Genomic DNA, 21,176 nt, shown 5'->3' with positions numbered 1-21,176 from the left:
ATATACAGATTAAGGTTATCACGTTACGCGGCGAATGTATTTAATTTTTACATTTTACAGGGATCTGAAAGTGAGAATGAAAGTGTACAGTCGGATCCACATTCCTTCGTAAATCATTACGCTAATGTAAATGATTCTCTGAGACAGTCATGGAAGCGTCAAAAACCAGTTAGAAATTATTCATCGTACACTGATTCTGAACCTGAAGGTAGTGCTGTTGTGAGTTTAAACGGAGGTCAAATTATTATGAACAATATGGCGAGGTCGAGAGCCCCTTTGCCTGGCTTCTCGTCATTCGTATAATTCATTTTTAATGAAACGCTTTTTATTAAGTAGATAGGGTGCCGGTTTAACATAACGACATTTGAAATCGTTATGCGACTATTAAGTTAAAATGAATTTGTGCTGAGTCAGGATTGGTTCCAGTATTTTAAAATTATTTAAGCAAATTGTTACTTTAGGGAAAAAGAGTTAAAAATGACTAGACGTGTAAGGAGAAACTGGTTGTTAAAATTTGGATCGTTCTCGTAGACTAGGGATAGTTCGTTAGAATTTTAATAGCTCAGCACTGAAATTGATATATACAGAGTTAAAGACTTACGTTGAAACACGTATTCATGAGTGTTTCACGCACGCTGACATTTCGTATAGTAATTTTAATGCTTCTGGCACCATCATATTGTGATATATTGAGATACATATTATTTATAATTTTAGATAAGGTCGTAATGTGTATAATGAATATTTTTACTTTTGTTAAGTAAATTTAAATCGGAACGCTGCACGGATCTCGAATAATGCAATGCTTGCATTTTTGTAAGTATAAGAAGAATACTTCTAAGCCATCTGTTAACGTGACGTATGAAAATACAATAGAATAATGTTATTAGTTAAACAAAGAACAATATGAAAACGAAAACTGCCAGAGACAACCAGGTAATAACTATTAAAATTAAAAAAGGAAATAATATTTTAATACCAAATTAATATGAAAAATATGATGAAATTGCAATCCTTGTTAAAAACTTTTAGAATAAATACTTATTCAACGAATGCATTGATCGTAATATTGCTTGTCAATGCAAGTTTTATAACTTGAAAGAAGAAATCTCTTTAGTATTTTTAATTCAATTTTATAAAGTATCTGTGCTGTAAAAAAAAAATTAGTAAATGTAAAAGATCAATTTAGATTTATAAAATAATTCACAATCAGGCCTATCATATCAACTTTTAATAGACTAAAGATTCCTGAGTCTGATAATGTTATTGTATTAAGTAAATAGTAAACATACGAATGTTTACGCAAACTGCGACTGCGTGCATTTCTAACTATTTATAAGTGACTTCTTAATACTTTAATAAATAATGTACATAAAATTTACATTAATTAAAAGTTAGCAATATATATCGGTACGACATCTGTACATTTAGTGCACAGCTTAGATAACATTAGGTAAAAGTTTATGCCGAATAATCATATATAACAGGTATTTATCTTATTTTTCAATAGATACTTATCAGTTATCTCCATTATTTTATAAAATCGTCGAATGAAAAAGCAAGATTTAATACGTCAACGTTTGCATATGAGAAATATATGCAATTTGTTTAATTTTTAATAATATTAATTCATTCATTTGTAGTATATAATATCACTCTTACAGTATTGCAAAACATCATCATACACAGATTTATTCAATTTAGGACAGTTACTCTTTTTACTATAAAATATTTACTCGCTGTAATTATTCTTCCATAGGAAAGACAGACATTAAGCGCGAGAAACATTTCAGACTGATACTGATACTGATGTATATATGAAATGTTTTTCTTTTGTTTAGTACCAATTTTATAATAAAAGGCCATAGAAACGATACAAATTAAATGTTTCAAGTTTATAGAAAACTAAATAAATTGGGAAAAATATTCTGTGACAATATGCGCTGAAATTAAAAAATTTATTACTAAAAATATACACACATTAACAATGAATGGACATGATTGAGTACTCAAGCAAAATTATTCATTATAAATGAGCGATAAAGAAAATTGGTAAATTAAAAAAGTTTGTACTTACAGGACAATTTTATGTAATTATGCTCGGAATATCAATTACTATCTGAAAACCGTAGTTAATATGTGTCATAAACTAGATTGCAAGTTATTTGGTAAACATTTACTTTTAAAAAGATCTGTATTCTTATATTTTATTACATAACATTTATTTCTTGTACTAAAAAAACTTGTTTTCTAGTTTCCACAAATTATATAAGGTTAATTTTACTATTTACTGGTATCCGTCATCGATCAGTACCGTCCTGTGTCATAGCGGAACATTATTTTTTTTTCTCCGAAATTATGAAATTGAAACATTTTTGAAACACTGCCAATAAACATTTTAGTTCAAGAATAAAAGTATTTCTACATGCATTTCTATGTATCGATAACATATTTAATCATCATATTTAATACATCAAAGTGCATTTGGAATTATAATATACCTGTACAAGAAATTTCAAATACATGTTAATCTTTTAATAAAATTTATGTAATTTTTTTGATAATGTTTTTTCGTCATTTTGGCCAAGTTTGCTTCGAAATTTGTCAAAATTAGAAGTAAAAAACGTACTCGTGCAAACAGTGATTTTGATTCAATAGATGTTTATTTATACAAAATGTTTTTCACATGCATTAAACCATTTCTTCAATTTTTGTGGACATTTTTCAGGAAATACTTGTTTAATAATACACCACACAGCAATATCTGCTATATCTGGCTTTTCTTTGTTTGACCAATTAGTATCTAACTTATCAACTATTGATGACAATACTTCTTCTTTCTTTTTTAACGATTGTTGAAACTGTATACTGTGACACAAGTCTAATATCAAGTCGATCGTATTTACCACTTTTACACAGTCAGAATTTTCGTAATTGTGTGAATTTAATAACCTACTTACATATTTTAAAAAATTAGTTTCACCAATTATGTGGCAACCATGTAGGCCACATACAAGTTCCAGATCTTCAACTGAAAATAAAATTAATCATAAGTCCGTATTTTTTATTATTTAAATATTTTTTACTAATATTAATATACATTACCATCTTTCCAGATCAATGATAAGTTTATAACATAGTTTTTAGGAGAATTGTTAGTTTCTTGATGGACCGTGGGCACTTCACCAATAATACTCGAATGAACATAAGTTTGTACTTTAATATCAGTATCCTTCCACACCTTTTGCAATGCTGATATAAAATAAGGTGGCCTTTTTGGATTCACATTGGTAATAAGATTTATACTAACTGGCTCCTGTAAAAAATCAATTTATTATTGTGCAAACTTTTTTTAAGGATTCTGTTTGCAGAATTATATAATACTGTAATAAATCTTCAACTTAAATAATTAATTTGTTCTAGACCTTCTTACATAAGTTGAATTGTATAAATATGGATATTCCATAGAGTGAAAAATCATTGAATAATTTATGTATAGAATAATTTCTGCTTAGTCATAGTTTTAATTGCTTTTCAAAGACCAAAATATATAAGGACATAAGTAGGAATGCATTGTATATGATGTTAACATTACCTGATACTCGAGACATTTATCAGTTGTAACAGCCTGATTTGTTTGCTTCAATAAATTAGATAACATTGATACTTGTTTCTTGAGTTCTGCAAGTTGAGCTAATATTTTCTCTTGTCTCATTTCCAATGCATTATATTCTGGCAATGGACTCTGAAATAAAATATTTCTTTTAACGTATTCAAAACATTTATATAAGAAATTAGAATCATTCTGTTACCAAATAGAATTTAAGGACAAAGACTTAAGACATTGCAAATAATCTAATATAAATTTTCTTATTCAATAATAAAAACATTTTAATGCAAGACTTATTTATTCTACTTTGAGCCATTTATAAATACTATACGATTTCACACTATACATTTCAAAATGTTTCACTGTTCATGCTACTGTATTTTCTCCAATAAATTTCCATAAAATTTAGAAAATGTTAATAGCATTCTAAAAAGGGAAAGATATTATGAATTCTACATGACAAAAACTTTCTAAAAAAAAAAAGATGGTCATAAATTATAGATTTGACAGTTGACCAGTTACATTGTTGATTAATGCTAATAAACAGCTATAAGGTATATACATCTTTTCACTGGGTTAGGTTTTATGTGTGTTTGGTTATACAACTGTACTTTGTGGCTTTCAGTGCAGTTCTAATTTAGTAAGCTTGCCCTTCTTCTATAATAATTATTGGTGCGTTCACGCTTATCCTTTAAGCAAGCTAAATTTTTCGCGTATCGTGACCGCGTAGTGTCCTGTTAGACGAAAAATTGGAGGGGCAAGCATCGATCAAGCCTGTAGAACCATATTCCCGGTCGATCGTGATTAGTGCTTGTGGAAATTTTGGGAGGAGTCATGCACAACAAGCTCGAGACAGAAGAAAGAGTCGTAGCTACCATGCACGATAAACGCGTAAGTAAACCGTTCATTCTAGTTAACTAGCAATACGCGTTTTTCACGTCGGCGGGATAACAGAAATGATGAAAACCTTCAAAAAGCTGATAACCTGCTCAGTGATATCAGGCACAGTCTCGTTCACGGCTTCCGTATGGTCGTCTCTTGATCGTTTCTCGTGAATATTTCGCATTTCGTACATCGCTTTTGTGCGATGCAACATTCGTGGCAAAGAAACAATCGGTTTCAAAGCGTACATTGTCATTTCGTTGAGCATTTCGTTCGTTCTTCCAATATTAATTTGTTAAAAAAAAATCCAATAATTCGAGTTCACATTCGATCATCACGCACTCGTTCGTCTTTCGTATTTCTCGATTTTCGCTAGACAGCCATTTTTCTTTTGCCCCCCTTCCTCCCTCTTGGGAACCCTGTCGTGCTGTCATGCCGGCGCTACTGACTTTCCGACCACTGACCACCGACATCCGTTTCAAAGATGGCGCCGCAAATTTTCGCACAATTACACCATGGAAAATGTTTCTGTTGCTTTTAACCGAAATATTCGTGCCACTGTTTACGCACAATAGTGTATGAAATTCTATTTGCATAGTTATCAAAATAGTCGAAGAAAGAGTAGATTACCCACTTATTTGTATAGGGAATAATCGAGTGAATCCAACAATTAAAATGTCTGTAAAATTGGTCCCACGATTCATATTGTGTTTATGAATTATGCTTTTAGATTCTTTGTTCATAATTACAATATTTAAATCTATTTTCGACGAGTATACCTATTAATTCGTTCAATTATGATTACATAGGTACTATTCATATGATTCTCCAATTGGCAACATCTGCCATGTAATATTTTTTTTTTATTACTAAATGTATTAGGAAAACACAGTTTTTTATGAAATTTAAATTTAACTGTTTGATATACATTTGATTTGAAAATTTATAAAGAGAAAGCATAGTTAATTATAAGAATTGTAATGTAAGAGAAGAGGGTATAGAATCCCTGTTTAAACTTTACAGAATTTTAGTATCAATCCGTAAAGATGTCGCGTTTGTCGCTTGTACACTTAATTAATAGGAATTTATTATTAAAAAATTACACAATATAAGTATCGAAAAATTTTATTTCATATTAATTATGATCATTTTTAATTGATACAATGGTACATGTTAAAAAAATATGTACCGACGTAACGACATACGACAAATTGGAATTAAGGTGGTGTCCTCTGTCGAAGCTTCTCTCAAACTAAGGTTAGATTTCTCTCTTGCGGATAACACGAATTCGTTCAATAGAATACGTGAGCTAATTACAGGATTTGTTCGTGATAAAAAGCATGGTGGATTAAAATACAAAGACTTGTGTGGGAAACGAAAATAGCACACGAGGAAAAGACGAAAGGTTTCTATCGGAAGTGCGGTTAGAATTGGGTTTTTTCAACCGCGCATGTCGCCACCTATTGTTGATCTGACAGGATCTTGTGTAGTTACGGTGAAAGCGATTGGATCTTCCGTACGTTTCGTGAGAAATTGAAAAACGATTAAACGGTTTCTAAATTGCATGAATCCCACTGAAATTCGGTCAACAGGGACGTGGTCGAGCTGTAGATCGCCGAAAACGGGGGAAAAGAAAATTTTGTCGAAGAATTCGTCTACTTTTCGAGTAGATGCGTTCGAGGCCAGACATGGCGGCGATTCGATGAGCCAATTGGAGCAGCGCTCTCTTAAAGGATCAGATATTGTAAATTCCCCTTACATTCGCGTCAGTGAATGATTTTCTGCAACCAGTTTCGTCGTTATTGATAGGAAAACGGGTTTTTATTGTTACGGGAGGGTGATTGTCGTTCGTTGACCAAAAAGTAGAAGCCACGCAAGATCGTATCGAAACTTTAATCATGAAAGAATTGTGTTTGGTCACGTGACCGTAGCCGAAAAATGGCGCAAAGATCAGAGTACAAACATGGGTTCCATTTCATTGCTACGGTGTCATTTGTATTTGTTTACAAGCGCGCGTTTTCACAAACCACGTGTTAAGTAAGTGCCATTTCGTTGACAGTGGGTGACAGACAATGACGGGAAGAGGGTCGAAGAGACGGGGCCGACCCCCAAAGTCGGTGGTCCTGGAAAGGCCGAAAAAGTTTCAGTATCATCTTATGAAGAAGCCAAAATATTTGCAAAACAAGGGTTCGGAAACGCCAAATTCACAGCCGAGTACACCAACGCCATCGAGGCCATCGTCACCAGTTGAGAGTGAAGAGAGCAGACGAAGTACGCGAACTCGAAAATCCCGAGGACCCAGGGAAAGACATTCTCGTAAAGGTGGTCATTCAAGTTCTGGTGTATACCATCGCCGAGGTTACAATCCAAATGTCGACTACAACGACTCTGAATATCATTATGGCTCGGATTTTGGTGATGAGTCAAGTGACAAAAGCGATGCTGAAGAGGATCCTCTACAAAGTGATGTAGATTCCTCTGAAAGTATAGAAGAACCTGATCCCTCCAGTGACAGTGACTTCTCCCTCTCCAGTTATAGTACTACCAGTGGTACACCCCGCAAGACACTCCTTAGTCAGCAGAGACCACCAAGTCCTGAACCATTATGGCTTCAAAACAGGGAGCTGCCGTCACTGATCTTACCTAAATCTTCTGACGACCTATTAGTCCCTAAGGAATTTGTTATGCCATCTTTATCTATATATGAAGTACTGAGACACTTCCGCACTTTAGTGCGTCTTTCGGCCTTCAGATTTGAAGATTTTTGTGCTGCTCTTGTGTGCGAGGATCAAACTAATTTATTGGCTGAAATACATATTATGCTTATCAAAGCTCTTCTTAGAGAAGAAGATTCTCAGCAGACACACTTTGGTCCTCTTGATCAAAAAGACTCTGTGAATGTTAGTTTATATTTTGTGGATTCTATGTCTTGGCCAGAAGTGCTACGCTCTTATGTAGAAAGCGACAAGTGCTTTGATGAAAACATTTTACACATTTTGTCAACCTGTGAATATCCTTTTACTTCTATTGAAGACAGAATCAAGGTGTTGCAATTTTTGACTGATCAATTTCTCATTACAAATCCAGTAAGAGAAGATCTGTTACACGAAGGTATGTTAAATGGTGTTCCATATTGTTTTATTTATTGTACATGTTTGTCCTAACAATTATCTGTTACAGAAATTTAAAAACTATTTCTAAATCAGCAGGAAAAATTTATGTGTCCGTGCTGAAATTATTTATTTTTTTGATTGTACAAATATATAAATTTTAAAACATTCTATCAGTAATCATTGCAGCTAAATATAATGCTAACAATTCGAATATTTAACAAAGTGAAAATATATTTGAAGAGATAATATTCATTTTTATACAAGTTTATTCATTTTTATTTGTAACTTCACTAATATTGAAATACTTCTTTTGTTTTATTATTTGTAAATCTGTGTACATATTTTGTAAATATCTTTTCTTAGGGAATATGCATTACGACGACCATTGCAGAGTTTGTCATCGTTTGGGAGATTTATTATGTTGTGAAACTTGTCCAGCTGTATTTCATCTAGAGTGTGTTGAACCTCCATTAGTTGATGTTCCCACTGAAGACTGGCAGTGTAGTACATGTAAAGCTCATAAAGTGACAGGAGTTGCAGATTGTATACCTGATGTTGAAAAAAATGGTTCATTATGTCGTCAGGAACATTTAGGATTTGACAGACACGGAAGAAAATACTGGTTTCTTGCAAGAAGAGTTTTTGTGTAAGATACTAATTGTGTAACTTTTTTGTGTAATTAAAAAGTATCATTAAAATATTCATTGTTTTAATTTAATACAATATTATTGTGTTTATTATAGTGAAAGTGAAGATGGTGAAGTTTGGTATTACAGTACACCTTTACAGTTAGAAGAAGTAATGCTTTGCTTTGACCGTAATGAAATGGAAGTTGCACTTTATAGAGAATTATCAGATTATAAGGATGAAATTGTACGACAAATGGAACTTACAGAATCAATTACTAATCAATACAAGGGCAACAAAAAATCATACCTAGAAGTGGAAAACAGTAAGTTCTGTTATATTCTGTAGAACATACTTTATATGCACTTTTAAAATATGATACTTAATGACTTTACTTAATATTTTATAATTTAGGTCTTATACAAAGATTACAAAAAGAACGTCAAGAAAAACAAGAAAAGGAAGAAGAGGAGAGGAAGGAGAAACAAAGACAAGAAGCTGAAGAAATGGTGCGCAGAATACATGAAGGTACAGACTCGCTCGAAGAACGATTAGCAGCTGTTACAGAACAGCAAGAAGTAAAACCATCTGAAGAATTGACTGCAAGGGAAAATGTCCCAGATATGGTTGCAGAAAATGTAGAAGTTGATGGCGTAGACACCGATTTAACCGTAGATGTAGCGAGTAAAGGTGTTAAAGCTAATACATCCACTTCGTCATCTGAAGAAATCGATGAAGAAGCATTAGAAGGAGAAGAGGGTGTCTCAAAAATTGGTAAAGATGGTAAGTTATACAATTATATATACAAGTTTTTGCTAGAAATATTGACTATTTTAGTAATTAATAACGTATTACAGGGAAGAAACATACAATTGTAACAAGATCAAAAACGGGATCGCTACAGCCCAGAACATTCAATATGGATGATTTAAAAAGGCGAAGTACTGCACAATTATCAAAGGAAGAATTGGAAAAGTTAGATAAAAGTTTAAAAGAGGAAGGGGATGGTACTAGATTAACAAGACAGAAAGCCCATCAAATAGCTTCTGGTACACATCTTTTTAAATTGGGAATGGATAATACTTTTAAATCATACGTGAATCAATACAGTACCAATCCCATTGCTCTGAACAAGGCTCAGCGTAACGAAGAACGCGACAAAAAGAGACATTTGTCGCATAAATTTTCACTCACGCAGGCTTCTGAATTTAAATGGGTGGGAAGTTTGACAGGAACTCGTGCTCTTCTAGTGAGCACACTGCGTCAGACAATTCTTCAACTAGAAAGTAATATTCAAGCACCATTTATGCATACCAATTGGCCTCTACTTCGCAAACCTTGGACCACAGCAGTGGGTGCTTGCGTCAATCCCAGAGATTTTGCGCGTGCTCTTATTGTATTACAAGCATGCATCAAATCAGTAGTATTTGCCAGTGTATGGCATGATCAACTTGGACACGTGAAATTACAAAGAGTAACGGCTCTCGAACGGGAAGAAAAAAAGCGTCAAGATAAGAAGGATAAAAAGGAGAGGGAAGACGAAGAAGAGCGTAATCGTTTATTTAATTTTGTCAAATATACGTTAGGCTTGAAACACCAAGTCTGGAAACAAAAAGGAGAAGAATACCGTGTACATGGACAAGGTGGTTGGCTATGGGTTTCTGCTAGCCGCCGCTATAAATTATCTGACATGTCAAAATTAGGTCTTCGAGTCGGTCCTCAGAAGATTATGGTGCAAATTAAAGATCAAGAGGGGTTAAAGATCTTAGCTTTAGATCCTCCTACTTATGATTTCTTAATAAAGGAATACTGTCCATCTAAAAAGGAAGAGAATAATGTAGAAGTGAAAATAAAACAAGAAATCAAAGAGGAAGAATCGTCTAAAGATGCTACTGATACTTCGTTAAAACAAGAATGTAAGACAGAAAATATAAAAATCGAACCAGGAGAAGATAAAACAAATAATGCAGAAACGACTACGAAACTAGAAACGACAACAAAAACAGAATCGCAGGCGATTAAGCAAGAAACGAAGATGAATTTATCATGTATGTATCACAAACAATATTTATATAGTAAGTTTTAACTGTGTACATAAATGTTTCATTATCAACCTTTTTTTCTTTTAGTTTTAGCTGGCATGAAAATCGAGAAAGTTTTTACACCAATCAAAGAATTCGAAGAAATTGATATTACTAAAGCACTAACGACCAATGGAAGACTTCATTATCCGAAAATTGCTAAAAAGATTAGAATTGATGATTTTCTTGCACGTAGAACACATTTAAAACTTTTGGAAGAAAGAAGATTATTGCAGTCTGTGAGTAAACAAAAAAAAAAAAAATTTACAATAAGAACAAATCGATAATAAAATTGTTAAAGTATTATTGATATATTTTGTATAGAATTAATGTATAATCATATTTTAGGAGAAATCAAAAGAGCTACAGAATCAATCAACAAATCAAAAAGCTGATGGAGATTCCGAAATTGACATAGAAAATAATGAAGAAAGTGATACAGACGGCGGAGATAATTCCTTGCAAAGTATTCTTACTGGAAAACAACCTACTAAAACTATGTCTTCATCGGCTAGAGAAATGCTGGCAGTGATAGGAAAGCGTATTCAGCACGTCAAAGCTCAATATGCAAATATGAGGCTAAATAAAAATGGTAGTTGTTATTCACGATATTGTAATATGACAACACCCCCAGGGAAGGTTGCTACTGCAACGCAGAGTTTAACATCTACATGTTACTCTCCTATGTGTCTCCAGAAAGCCAGATTAAAACGTGATCTCATCACATTATTAAAAAAAGCCAATGCTTTGAATAACAATCAATCACCGTCGAATTTAGCGGCTACATCTGCAACACATTTATCACAGAGTGAATCAAAAGTAGAAGGAAGTGAAGAAGCTAAAGATGCGATTAAAAAAGATTTGGAATCCGCGGTGGCTTTGGCAACACATTGCACCGAAGAAACGCCAGCCACTAATGTAATAAGAGAAGGAACTATGCCTCCTGTCAAAAAAATAAAACTTGAAACTAATGCGGTAAGTTCTATGCATTTAATTTCGCGTATTTGAACAATTCGATAAATAAATTTCAATTGAATATAGGTTTCATCTTTGATGAAATTTAAAATGGTTTACTTATTTGTAGAATGACATAAAGTCCGAACCTGTTGTAGTAACGACTACAACGAATAACGTAATTACTACTACAACGGTAACTACAACACAGCAGACTATAAAAACAGTCGATGGTGTTGTGAAAACTATGCAAGAAAATACGACTTCTCAAAATTCAGTTACATTTTCATCGGAGACTAAGATGAGGTAATCAATTTAAATCAGAATTGAATATTAATCTACTAATTTTTCTGAACTAATTAATGGATTTTCGATTTGACTCCACTGAAATTAAATTGTGTTTGTCAATCGTTGCTTTGATTAAAATTTATTCAACATTTATTTAAACGCATTTTATTGATCGCGATTAAAATAAACATTTTATCCTTACATTTTTGATAATGCTAACAGCACTGGACAAAAGACAATAATCGTTAATCGGAGAGGAAGAACCGTGCAAAGAAGCACGGTGGCTAAAGAATTGAATGCAGATGGTACAGAAAGAGTGTATACTGCTGTTTCAACTGAAGGCAAAGTGTATTTGAAAAAAGTTGCAATTTCTTTGGCGGATCGAAAAAAGAAGCGTACTCCAGTTAAATATCCCCTGTGTTCTACATTTAGTACAAAAAATAAACATCGTAGTATATTACTACTTCCACAACACGAATTACGTAAATTGTCTAGGGTCGGTGGACGAGTACCAGTTCAAGGTTTCCATCATATGGCTAAGGTATTAATTTCGTTAAATTCGCATTCGTGATAACAAAATGAAATTCGCATATTTTATCGATTAATTCAAATTTATTTCGTTAATATCAGGCAAATTTGTCGGTATGGCCATATCCATGTCCTAGACCGTTATTTAAAACTTGTTGGTTATATCGAACAGTCGGGATAAAATCATTAGCTGCAGCAGCTCTTCAATTAAGAATATTATGGGGATGTCTTCGATGGGATGACATGGCTACAAAGCCATTGTCCACAGACGGAAAACATCAAATCACAACAGATACAGAGATTATGTCATTGGAGATTCTTAAACATCGTCACGTTGGTCAGTTTTTAGATAAAACACAGTACTTACGCAGAAAAGTTGTTATACCTTTGGAACTTCCAAAACAAGTCAGAGGTATGTATAATAAATAAATTAGGTAAAATAATTACGACTTTAATCATAATAATTATAACTTGACTAAGGAAACTTCTTAACTTGAAATATGATTTATATTTTACAGAAGTTACATCTATAAGAAGTGGTCTTCGAAAAAGAAAAAGACCAGAATCGCCACAAAGCACTGAACCACAAGTCACAGAAGAATGGGTTGACGAGGATAAATTGGAATTATGGGAAATTAAACAATATGGCGACAGGTTTGTTTTTACATAATTCTTAACTATTTCATAAAATTGAGTGTATTTTTAACGTGCTTGTTTCTATTAAAATTTGTATGTCGTTTGGAGTGCTATTGTATTGAGCTTTTTGTTCGTTATTTTTTCTAATTTAACATCCAATTTCAGTAAAGTTTAATAAGAAGCGATTGTATTGAATTCCTTACACTTTTACCTTATAAAATCACTCAGATTCTGACCTATCCTCACTTAACACCATCTGATACTAACTCTCCTTTGGGTGTGTGTCCTCTCCAGGTTAGAGAAGGCTAATGCCCAGATTATTACTAGGAGTCGATCGGGTCAGCCACAATCCATAGGTGTTGGTTCTAATCGTGGAACAGGATCGAATTCTGGTATTAACGATCAACTTGTCAGTGGCAAAGCAACACCTGAAGAGATCAAAGAGAAGATGGAGCAACAGTTACGCATGCAAAGAGCCGCACACCAACAAAAGCGAGCATTAGAAACCCTCAAAAGTCCAGCTAACTCTGCTTCGCCTACTCAACTTGTTAAAGTTACTGCTAACTCCGCCCATGGTAAAATTCAAATTTAATATTTAAACTTATTTTAAAATTAATTACAGTTGATTTGAAACTATTCGTTATTTACTATAGACGGTACAGTTAAACTAGTTTCCAAAGTTGCGATACCAGCAAACCCAAACAGTGGAACAAAATCACAATTAACTTCTCTTTTGACGACTCCTACGCAAAACAAGACTTTTATTGGTACCAGGCGTATTTATATGGCAAAATGTAAATACTAAATCAAACATACTATTAAATATTATGAACTATAAAATCAATTTTAAAATCATTTATATATATTTAATACTTCATTTTAAATAGCTGCTGATGGTACAACAAAAGTTGTTTCCGGACCTACAAGCATTTTACCAAAAACGCAATTGCAAACTGGAAACCAGCAGCAGTCTCTAATTAAAGTTTCTGGTCAAGCAGGTACATTTCTATTATGCTAATCGCGTTGATTAGATTTTATTGCAACTATTAAATTATAGTTTGTATTTAATCAATGTATTATTTTTGTATGTTTTTATGAAATAGCACCTGTACAACAAATTCAGCAGAAAGTACAGATTTTAAGAGGACCGGATGGAAAATTACAAGTCCGAGGTTTAATGCCTGGTCAGCAATTAGTTCAAATGCCTGACGGAAAATTACATGTATTAAATACTGGTCAAGCAATTACAACTAGTCTTGCGCAAACTGGTGGAACGAGTTCAACTACACAAGTAAAATTGCTAAATTATGAAAATAATTAAATAAAATATTAGAATAGAAAGATGCGTTTATTAATTTATAAAATCGTTCTTAAAGGCGAAAACAACTACTACAGCAGTCACAACTAAAACAGTCACTACACCTAATACTACAGCTACTAAAACCAGTTCAACAAAAGCAGCAACGAATGCAACGCAAGTACAAACAGCACAACAATCACAAGCACAATCTCAGCAGACTGTGCAGACCGCGCAACGTTCAACGACAGCAACTGTGACTATTGCAACTACACCTACTCAATCAACAAAGAGTGCTATTGTGGTGGCTAACACCGGGCAAATTGTACAGGGTGCACAAGTATGTATTAATAAATTGTGTGAAATACCAATTACAATTATATTAAGGGAATAGTTTGGTCCAGAGCTTTAAAAAAATTGATTCTTTTGAGATATAGATATCTACACCCGAAAACATCGCTTAATTATTTTTAATACTAACATATCGTTAATGATATAGGTTCTATCATCTAGCGGTCAAGTTATCAGTGGAAATCAAATAGTAGTTACTAATGCTAACTTAGCTCAACAACTTGCAACGGGTAAAGCTCAATTGACGACAATCGGTGGTCATCAAGTGGTAATTCGTAGTACTCCGACAGGCAATCAAATTGTGCATTTAAATTCAGCAAATAGTAGCATCATAGTTAAGAATGCTGTAACACCAACTAAACAACAAGGTTCGTTATCTTAGAAAATGTACGGAGTGAAACATATAATTTACCTCGTTCTTATTACTTTTTTTAGTTCCTGCCTTGCAATCTGCTCAAACAACACCAACGGGAGCACAATCAACTGAAACGACAACTAATAATGCTACCAATGCGTCAACGAATGTAACTCCAACTACTACGACTTCAACGAATCAGACTTCGACGGCTCCAGCACCTGGAAGCGTAGAAGCGTCTTTGCTAGCTGGCCAGCCACCTGGTACTGTTATTAAATGCGTTACTGCTCAAGTTATACAAACTACTCAAGGACCTCGTATAGTTTTACAAGGTCTGCAAGGTGCAGACTTTACTCCACAGCAGCTTGCAATGGTGCAACAGCAAGTCAAACAACAATTGCTTAAAGGTCCGAGGCAATATTTGTTATATGCATATTTAAAATTATTGGTGTATTTATTTTGCGCGCAATTTTTTAGCTCAAGCTACAACAGGAAAACAAGGAGTACTAGGGCCTACTAAGATTTATTTAGCTGTTCAGCCTGCGCCAAATAGTCAACAAGCGATTCAAAGCTCACAGAGCTCTACAACGGCGAGTACACCCGCTACACCAACATCAAAACAACAAACTACACAACAACCAGTTGTGTCACCTCCAGCAGCGACTGGTTCGTATTAATAATTTTCTACGTTTTAATTTATATAATTCTGAGATTCTTAATTGCATTCTGATTATAATAGAACCGCAAACGGGAACAGAAAGCATTCCAGAGCTTCCGCCGACGACTACATCAAGTTCTCCTGAAAAACCCAAAGTAGTTGTTCAGCAAGTTGGACAACCCACTGTTCCTTCAGAAGAGCAAAAAACAAACGTGGCTAATGGCCAACAACCTTTGCAATCTTTGAAAGAGGGAAACGACTCATCAGCTAACAAATTTATTTTAACGCCTGATTACATCCAACAAAGTTAGTATGGTCATAAATAATGCGAATACGTATTTTTCTTTTTGACTTTGTATGATGCGAACAACTATTCTAAACATTTTCAGCTATTAAAAATGCACTGAAACAAGAAAATCTTAACCCGGAAATAGAAGAGAAGCTGCTTCAGCTACAACGATATCAAGAGAAACAGATGAAAGGTAGCGTTGAGAATTCGGTAGCCACTAATCAAACTCACACAACACCGACGATTACGACACCGCGTGTTCCATCTCGTAAAAGACCGGCGCCTTCTAACATTCCAACAACGACCACACCTACAAGTGCACAATCAACAACACACGATCAAGATACAGAATGGGCAGAAACGCCTAGAAAGAAACCCGCACCAAAGCAAGAAAATCGTGAAACTCCAAAGTAAGTTTCCATTATAATAATTACGTGTCACAAAATAATGCGATATTTTGTGACGCCTATGTGTATGATTATCATTTATGTCGTATAGAGTACAAAAAATCGCTGAACAAACGGAGAATGAATCGACACCGAAAAATCGAGCAGCAAAGCTAAAAGACAGTCAAGAGTTACGAAGGAAGCAGCAAGTGCATTCCCGAATGCAAGTTTTGTTATTCAGACATAAAGAACTACTTAAGAAAGATATTCTTAAAAAGAGAGCATTGCTTGAAAAAGAATTACAAATAGACATTCAGGTATGTCACTTTACGAATCCAGTATAATTTTATCATTCGTTATCGTGTAAATTTCTTATTTATCTGTATATTTAAATAACGTAAAAATTGCTCCTTTTTCTTGTTTTAATTTATATCAGATGATAACTTCAAAACAGAGTAGTTCGACACGAGAACAACAACTCTTCGGAACGATTAATATACAATACTTTAAAATATGTAGTATAAAAATCAATTTGCTCGATTTGATGAAAATTACATTATTTATTTTTACACGAAGTGAAGTGAAATACGACACATATTGATTTGCATATTATGGGCAGAATAAAGGTAAAAGATAATCGTAAAAAAAATTAACCCTGTGTAAGTTTAGTCAAGACCACACATACTTGTATATTTATGTTTTCAAAATCTGATTTTGTCTTTTTATTTATAAAAATAGAGATTATTAAATAAGTTTAATAATCAATCCATTATATGCAAATCGATGTGGATGAAAAACTCTAGGCAAGCGATGATCCAGCCAAACTGTGCATCAATGGGACAAACATCCGTAATATGGAGCGTTAATATATTTTTTTCTGAATTATAGAAGGATCTATCGGCGGAATTGGCCTCAAGAACGAAGGCAGAAAGGCATAAACAGGACGAAGTTAAAGTGGGAAGTACAAAGCGTAAAGCAAACGCTCAAATAGCTCAACAAGTTAGTCCACCAAACAGAGGTGGAAGGCCAAAGAAATATAAGGCGCAAGGAAATAGTACCACACCACCTGGTGCTTCGACCACAGTCACTCCAAATAGAATTAAAAAAGAGAAGTTGTATTGCCTGTGTAGAACACCTTACGATGAAACGAAGTACGTATTAAATAAACTATAACTTTAATGACGCATGTTTAATAATTACGATTATCCTCTTGCGTTAGGTTTTATGTAGGATGTGATCTCTGTAACAATTGGTTTCACGGAGATTGCGTGGGTATCACGGAAGAAATGTGTAAAACACTTTCAGAATTCGTTTGTACTGAATGTAGACATGCAAGAGACACACAAGAGTTATATTGCCTATGTAAACAGCCTTACGACGAATCTCAGTGCGTAACATAAAAATGGCTAATGTTATTAATTATTCGTAGTTTTTTTATTTTTTATCGAAATTAACTTTTTCGTTTCTATAGATTTTATATATGTTGCGACAAGTGTCAAGATTGGTTCCATGGCCGATGCGTAGGTATCCTTCAGTCGGAAGCAGATAATATCGATGAATATGTTTGTCCAAATTGTCAACGAAACTCTTCTGTTAATTTTGCTAATATGAAAAATCTTAATGCAAAAGATCTTGATCTCTTAAAGAAATTAATTAAGCAGATACAGGTAAAGTAGTTGTATAAAGGAATAAAGATCATAGTACTTTTAATTCGGTAATATTAATATAATAAATATTAACATCTAGGCACATAAGAGTGCTTGGCCGTTTATGGAGCCAGTGGATCCAAATGAAGCACCAGACTATTATAAAGTCATAAAGGAACCAATGGGTAAGTGTATTATTATTCATTTTTCGAACTATATTTTTTATAATTTTTATATAATGGATCGATAAAATTACAAGACTTGATGTTTCATTCGGTGAAACTGTAAATTTTATTAATGTATTATTATTAATTGTACTTCTAGATCTACAGACGATAGAGTTAAGGATAAACGACAGATCTTATAAAAAGTTAAGTGAATTTATTGGAGATATGACAAAGATATTTGACAACTGTCGTTACTATAATCCAAAAGAGTCACCCTTCTTTAAGTGTGCAGAATCCTTAGAAACTTATTTTGTTCACAAAATTAAGAGCTTGAGAGAAAAGTTTTCTGAAGGAAAGTAAGCAATAAAAAAAGAAAGAAGAAAACTGTAACTATAAATAGTGGAAGTGCAAAGCGTCAGCGGTTTAATTTCGTGCAGTGTAAAAGGATCGATCTGTGCCAGTACACGTAGAAAAGAGACATTCAGAGTAGCCATAAGTACGTAAGAGTAGGACATATATGTCCACTATTTATTAGAATTGTGTGAACAGTTTCATTTGCCTTCGTGAAAACGAACTTTATTTTAATTATGCTGAACAGTGAACTTTGAACCAAAACTTACAGAATTAAACCATATCACGCATGCAATAATTTCATATTTAGTTAAACGTTTAAATTCGAGATAACGTTAATACCATATGTATTGTCAAAGTAATGACGTTTATTATTTATTTACATATGAAAATAAAGCGTTCGCGCTTGTATCATTTATTGAAAAAAAAAACGGAAAAAACTAAAGATAAAATTAGAGAAAAATGTGCAATTTAAAAATGTTTGTTATATTCATGCTATTAAGAAAAACATTTCTTCCATTTCTCTTTTGAGAAGAAGATTGAGAAGAAGTTGCGGTTCAGAATTCCTGTATAAGCATTAATAATTATGTACATTTATGAAATACATGTAATTATGCATGTTATGAAAATAATTAACAAATATATCAAATCAGTGCCACGTGAGCGTTTAGAACGATGACTTTTTAGTAACCCAATGCGAATCCGTGAAAAATGATAAAAATGATGGAAAGTCTTTCGGAAGTTAATCACAAGCATACAGTAAAGAAAAAGAAAATGGTCCAATCGCAACATCATTACATTTCATCTAATAGATGAAGACAAAAAAAAAAACAAATTTTCTCTCACGTAGATGTAAGAACTATTTAGCAAGCGCATAATAAATTGTACAAATTTGTTTATTATGCTCACAAGTAACTATTATTATGTTGTTTTATCACATAAATTTTCTATCAAATTGTTTATAAGTAATACGTACGATGTTAGCTTGTAAGAAGTATAGCAGGAACATCTGCTTTGTATATATCCAAGTAGAAGTGTCTATAAAGAAATAGACTATAATAGAATTTTGGTTCTGATATGATGAGGATATATAGGGGAAAAAGTCAGTTAAACGCAAGAAACTAATTTCGATGAAAATATTGTTTATATTTTAGCTAATAAACTACCATTTACGGAAATTACTAGGCTGTACTACATTGTACATGTATGAGTTATGTTCGGTATCTATAACCTCAAAAAATATAAAGAGGCAATATTATTTCGTGGACATTTATCAAACAAATACATACACACGCGTAAAAAATTCATATAGAGAAGCAATAAAATTAAAGTTGCTTCTGAAGTTTCACTAATGAAATACAAGAGTGAAAGTAAATAGTAAATATTTGACTCATAATCGTCAAAGAACTAAAACTTTTGTGAATAAAACTACGTGTAGATTTATTCTGTGAGGGTTTAATGTATTCTCGTAAGGAAAACTAACCGGTTCTCTGATAGCGAGAATTGGGAGTCGTGGCTTCGTATATGTACAATAACTGTATGTTTCACGAGTTTGAGACGCGTCTTTTCGATCGTCAATCATTTGTTTAAGTGAATGAAAGCAGATCGCTCAAAGCAGGTTGTACATTTTCGCCAGGATAATGCTTGTACAGTATTTTTAATTCAAAGTTCACGAAACCTGGCACTGATCTGTTTTTTACCTTCGACTTTCGATTATAGTTACAGGATACATAGTTCGTTACTTTGCCCAGATTTATACACCGCATTAGCTTTACTACGAACTCGCACCGAGTGATCGATTATGCGTCTCGTTACACTTACTAGGGCACTATTTTATCTTTGTGTAATGTACTTCAACAAATTTTTTTTTTTTTTTCAAAATATGTCGATATATCTGTTTTACTAGTTATATGAGTTCTTTTTTTTATTTCTGCTTGCTTAATTCTTTGCTGTGATCACTTCTGTATCAGCAGTTAAAGTTCATTTGATCGACAAATAGCAAAGATCTAAGCGAACATTTTAAAAAGTATTTTATTTCGGGCGAAGATGCCCCGACGGATTTAATCTTTGAGATCGCGCATATATTTTAAATTCTTCTGCTTTGCCTCAGAACATTTCCGACTCGTATAGACTTTTGAACAAATATTAATAAGTTATTGATAATAACAAGTATTAATAAATATTTGCATTAGGACACTTTTACGAGCGGAATGAGTGCGCCAATCTAAAAGTAATACAACGTTACTAGCTTCGTTTATTGTCTGGGACAAATGGAAGAAATAAACTGTATCTCAAGGAATTAATCCTTTACTTTTCACGAGACGCATATAAACTCATATAAAATCGTTAAATACTCTTGGAATTGTGAATGCGTTTAAGATAATCTTTGCCGAACTACGATCATTCTGTCGAGGATTCTTTTCTTACGTAAGAGCGATATTTGACAATGTATCGAGGTAAAATTTCTTCTGTAAAAAATTGTAGAAACACTTTAAAACATGTAATAGATATTTAGCCGTGTAAGTTTTGGCATGCTACTGAAGTGTAAAAACTGGGTGAAGAAATTGCAGCCGTGTAAATTTTACGCTGCTCCATTTCACTCCCCGCTTATTAATCATGTAACAAGGTGTTTATTTCTATTAAGAAAAAAAGCAACAAAGTGTGATTACATAACTATATTCGTCTAAATCTAATATTACTAGTTTATAATAAATATATTTGTACTAATTTTAATCATAAACTTTGTTGTTTTTATTGCACTATAAATATAAGTTAGAGGAGAGCATAGTATGTTAATTTACCTTTTTTAATTTGTAATTGCTTACAAAATAATAAACTGCTGTATGACAGTGGCTTCATGAGACTTTAAAAAAGTATATTAATACCGTTCAGTAGTTTGTTCTTAATTTAATTTTACATAAAAAAAAAAAAAATCAATTTCTGTATAAATTAATAGT

At 33.1% G+C, this 21,176-nt stretch overlaps 3 protein-coding genes across 8 annotated transcripts in view; 2 read left to right on the top strand and 1 right to left on the bottom strand.

The window, feature by feature from the left end:
* Sdk (sidekick cell adhesion molecule) overlaps positions 1-2,487 on the top strand; it is a 41,062-nt gene extending 38,575 nt beyond the window's left edge. For all 4 annotated transcript variants that reach the window (XM_076771031.1, XM_076771029.1, XM_076771030.1 and 1 more), the window contains one exon: positions 61-2,487. In XM_076771031.1, the coding sequence (XP_076627146.1) occupies positions 61-303 (243 nt within the window). In that variant the 3' untranslated portion in view covers positions 304-2,487. The remainder of the gene's footprint in view (positions 1-60) is intronic.
* On the bottom strand, positions 2,474-4,936 carry LOC143344718 (aminoacyl tRNA synthase complex-interacting multifunctional protein 2). 2 transcript variants are annotated; one of them, XM_076771039.1, is made up of 4 exons: positions 4,578-4,936; positions 3,596-3,745; positions 3,106-3,316; positions 2,474-3,031 (listed from the first exon to the last, which is right to left on the bottom strand). In XM_076771039.1, the coding sequence occupies exons 1-4, from the start codon at positions 4,758-4,760 to the stop codon at positions 2,667-2,669; spliced, it is 909 nt and encodes a 302-aa protein (XP_076627154.1). In that variant the 5' UTR covers positions 4,761-4,936; the 3' UTR covers positions 2,474-2,666. The 2 variants fall into 2 exon arrangements, with proteins under 2 accessions (XP_076627154.1, XP_076627155.1); XM_076771040.1 differs by having other exon boundaries at positions 4,596-4,935.
* E(bx) (nucleosome-remodeling factor subunit NURF301 E(bx)) lies at positions 4,271-21,120 on the top strand. Of its 2 annotated transcripts, XM_076771025.1 has the most exons (28): positions 4,271-4,501; positions 6,552-7,603; positions 7,969-8,251; positions 8,349-8,557; positions 8,647-9,015; positions 9,090-10,280; positions 10,362-10,552; positions 10,662-11,288; positions 11,398-11,573; positions 11,778-12,096; positions 12,186-12,495; positions 12,602-12,737; positions 13,014-13,294; positions 13,373-13,513; positions 13,607-13,717; positions 13,823-14,010; positions 14,096-14,356; positions 14,516-14,735; positions 14,803-15,129; positions 15,200-15,388; positions 15,462-15,686; positions 15,770-16,079; positions 16,168-16,372; positions 16,944-17,206; positions 17,275-17,442; positions 17,527-17,722; positions 17,802-17,886; positions 18,026-21,120. In XM_076771025.1, the coding sequence occupies exons 2-28, from the start codon at positions 6,565-6,567 to the stop codon at positions 18,226-18,228; spliced, it is 8,223 nt and encodes a 2,740-aa protein (XP_076627140.1). In that variant the 5' UTR covers positions 4,271-4,501; positions 6,552-6,564; the 3' UTR covers positions 18,229-21,120. The 2 variants fall into 2 exon arrangements, with proteins under 2 accessions (XP_076627140.1, XP_076627142.1); XM_076771027.1 differs by lacking the exon at positions 4,271-4,501 and having other exon boundaries at positions 5,774-7,603; positions 13,047-13,294.
* The last annotated feature ends 56 nt before the right edge of the window (positions 21,121-21,176 follow it).

This window comes from Colletes latitarsis, chromosome 8 (genome assembly GCF_051014445.1).
Source record: "Colletes latitarsis isolate SP2378_abdomen chromosome 8, iyColLati1, whole genome shotgun sequence".
NCBI lineage: Eukaryota > Metazoa > Arthropoda > Insecta > Hymenoptera > Colletidae > Colletes > Colletes latitarsis.
This window is presented reverse-complemented; position numbering and strand designations above follow the sequence as displayed.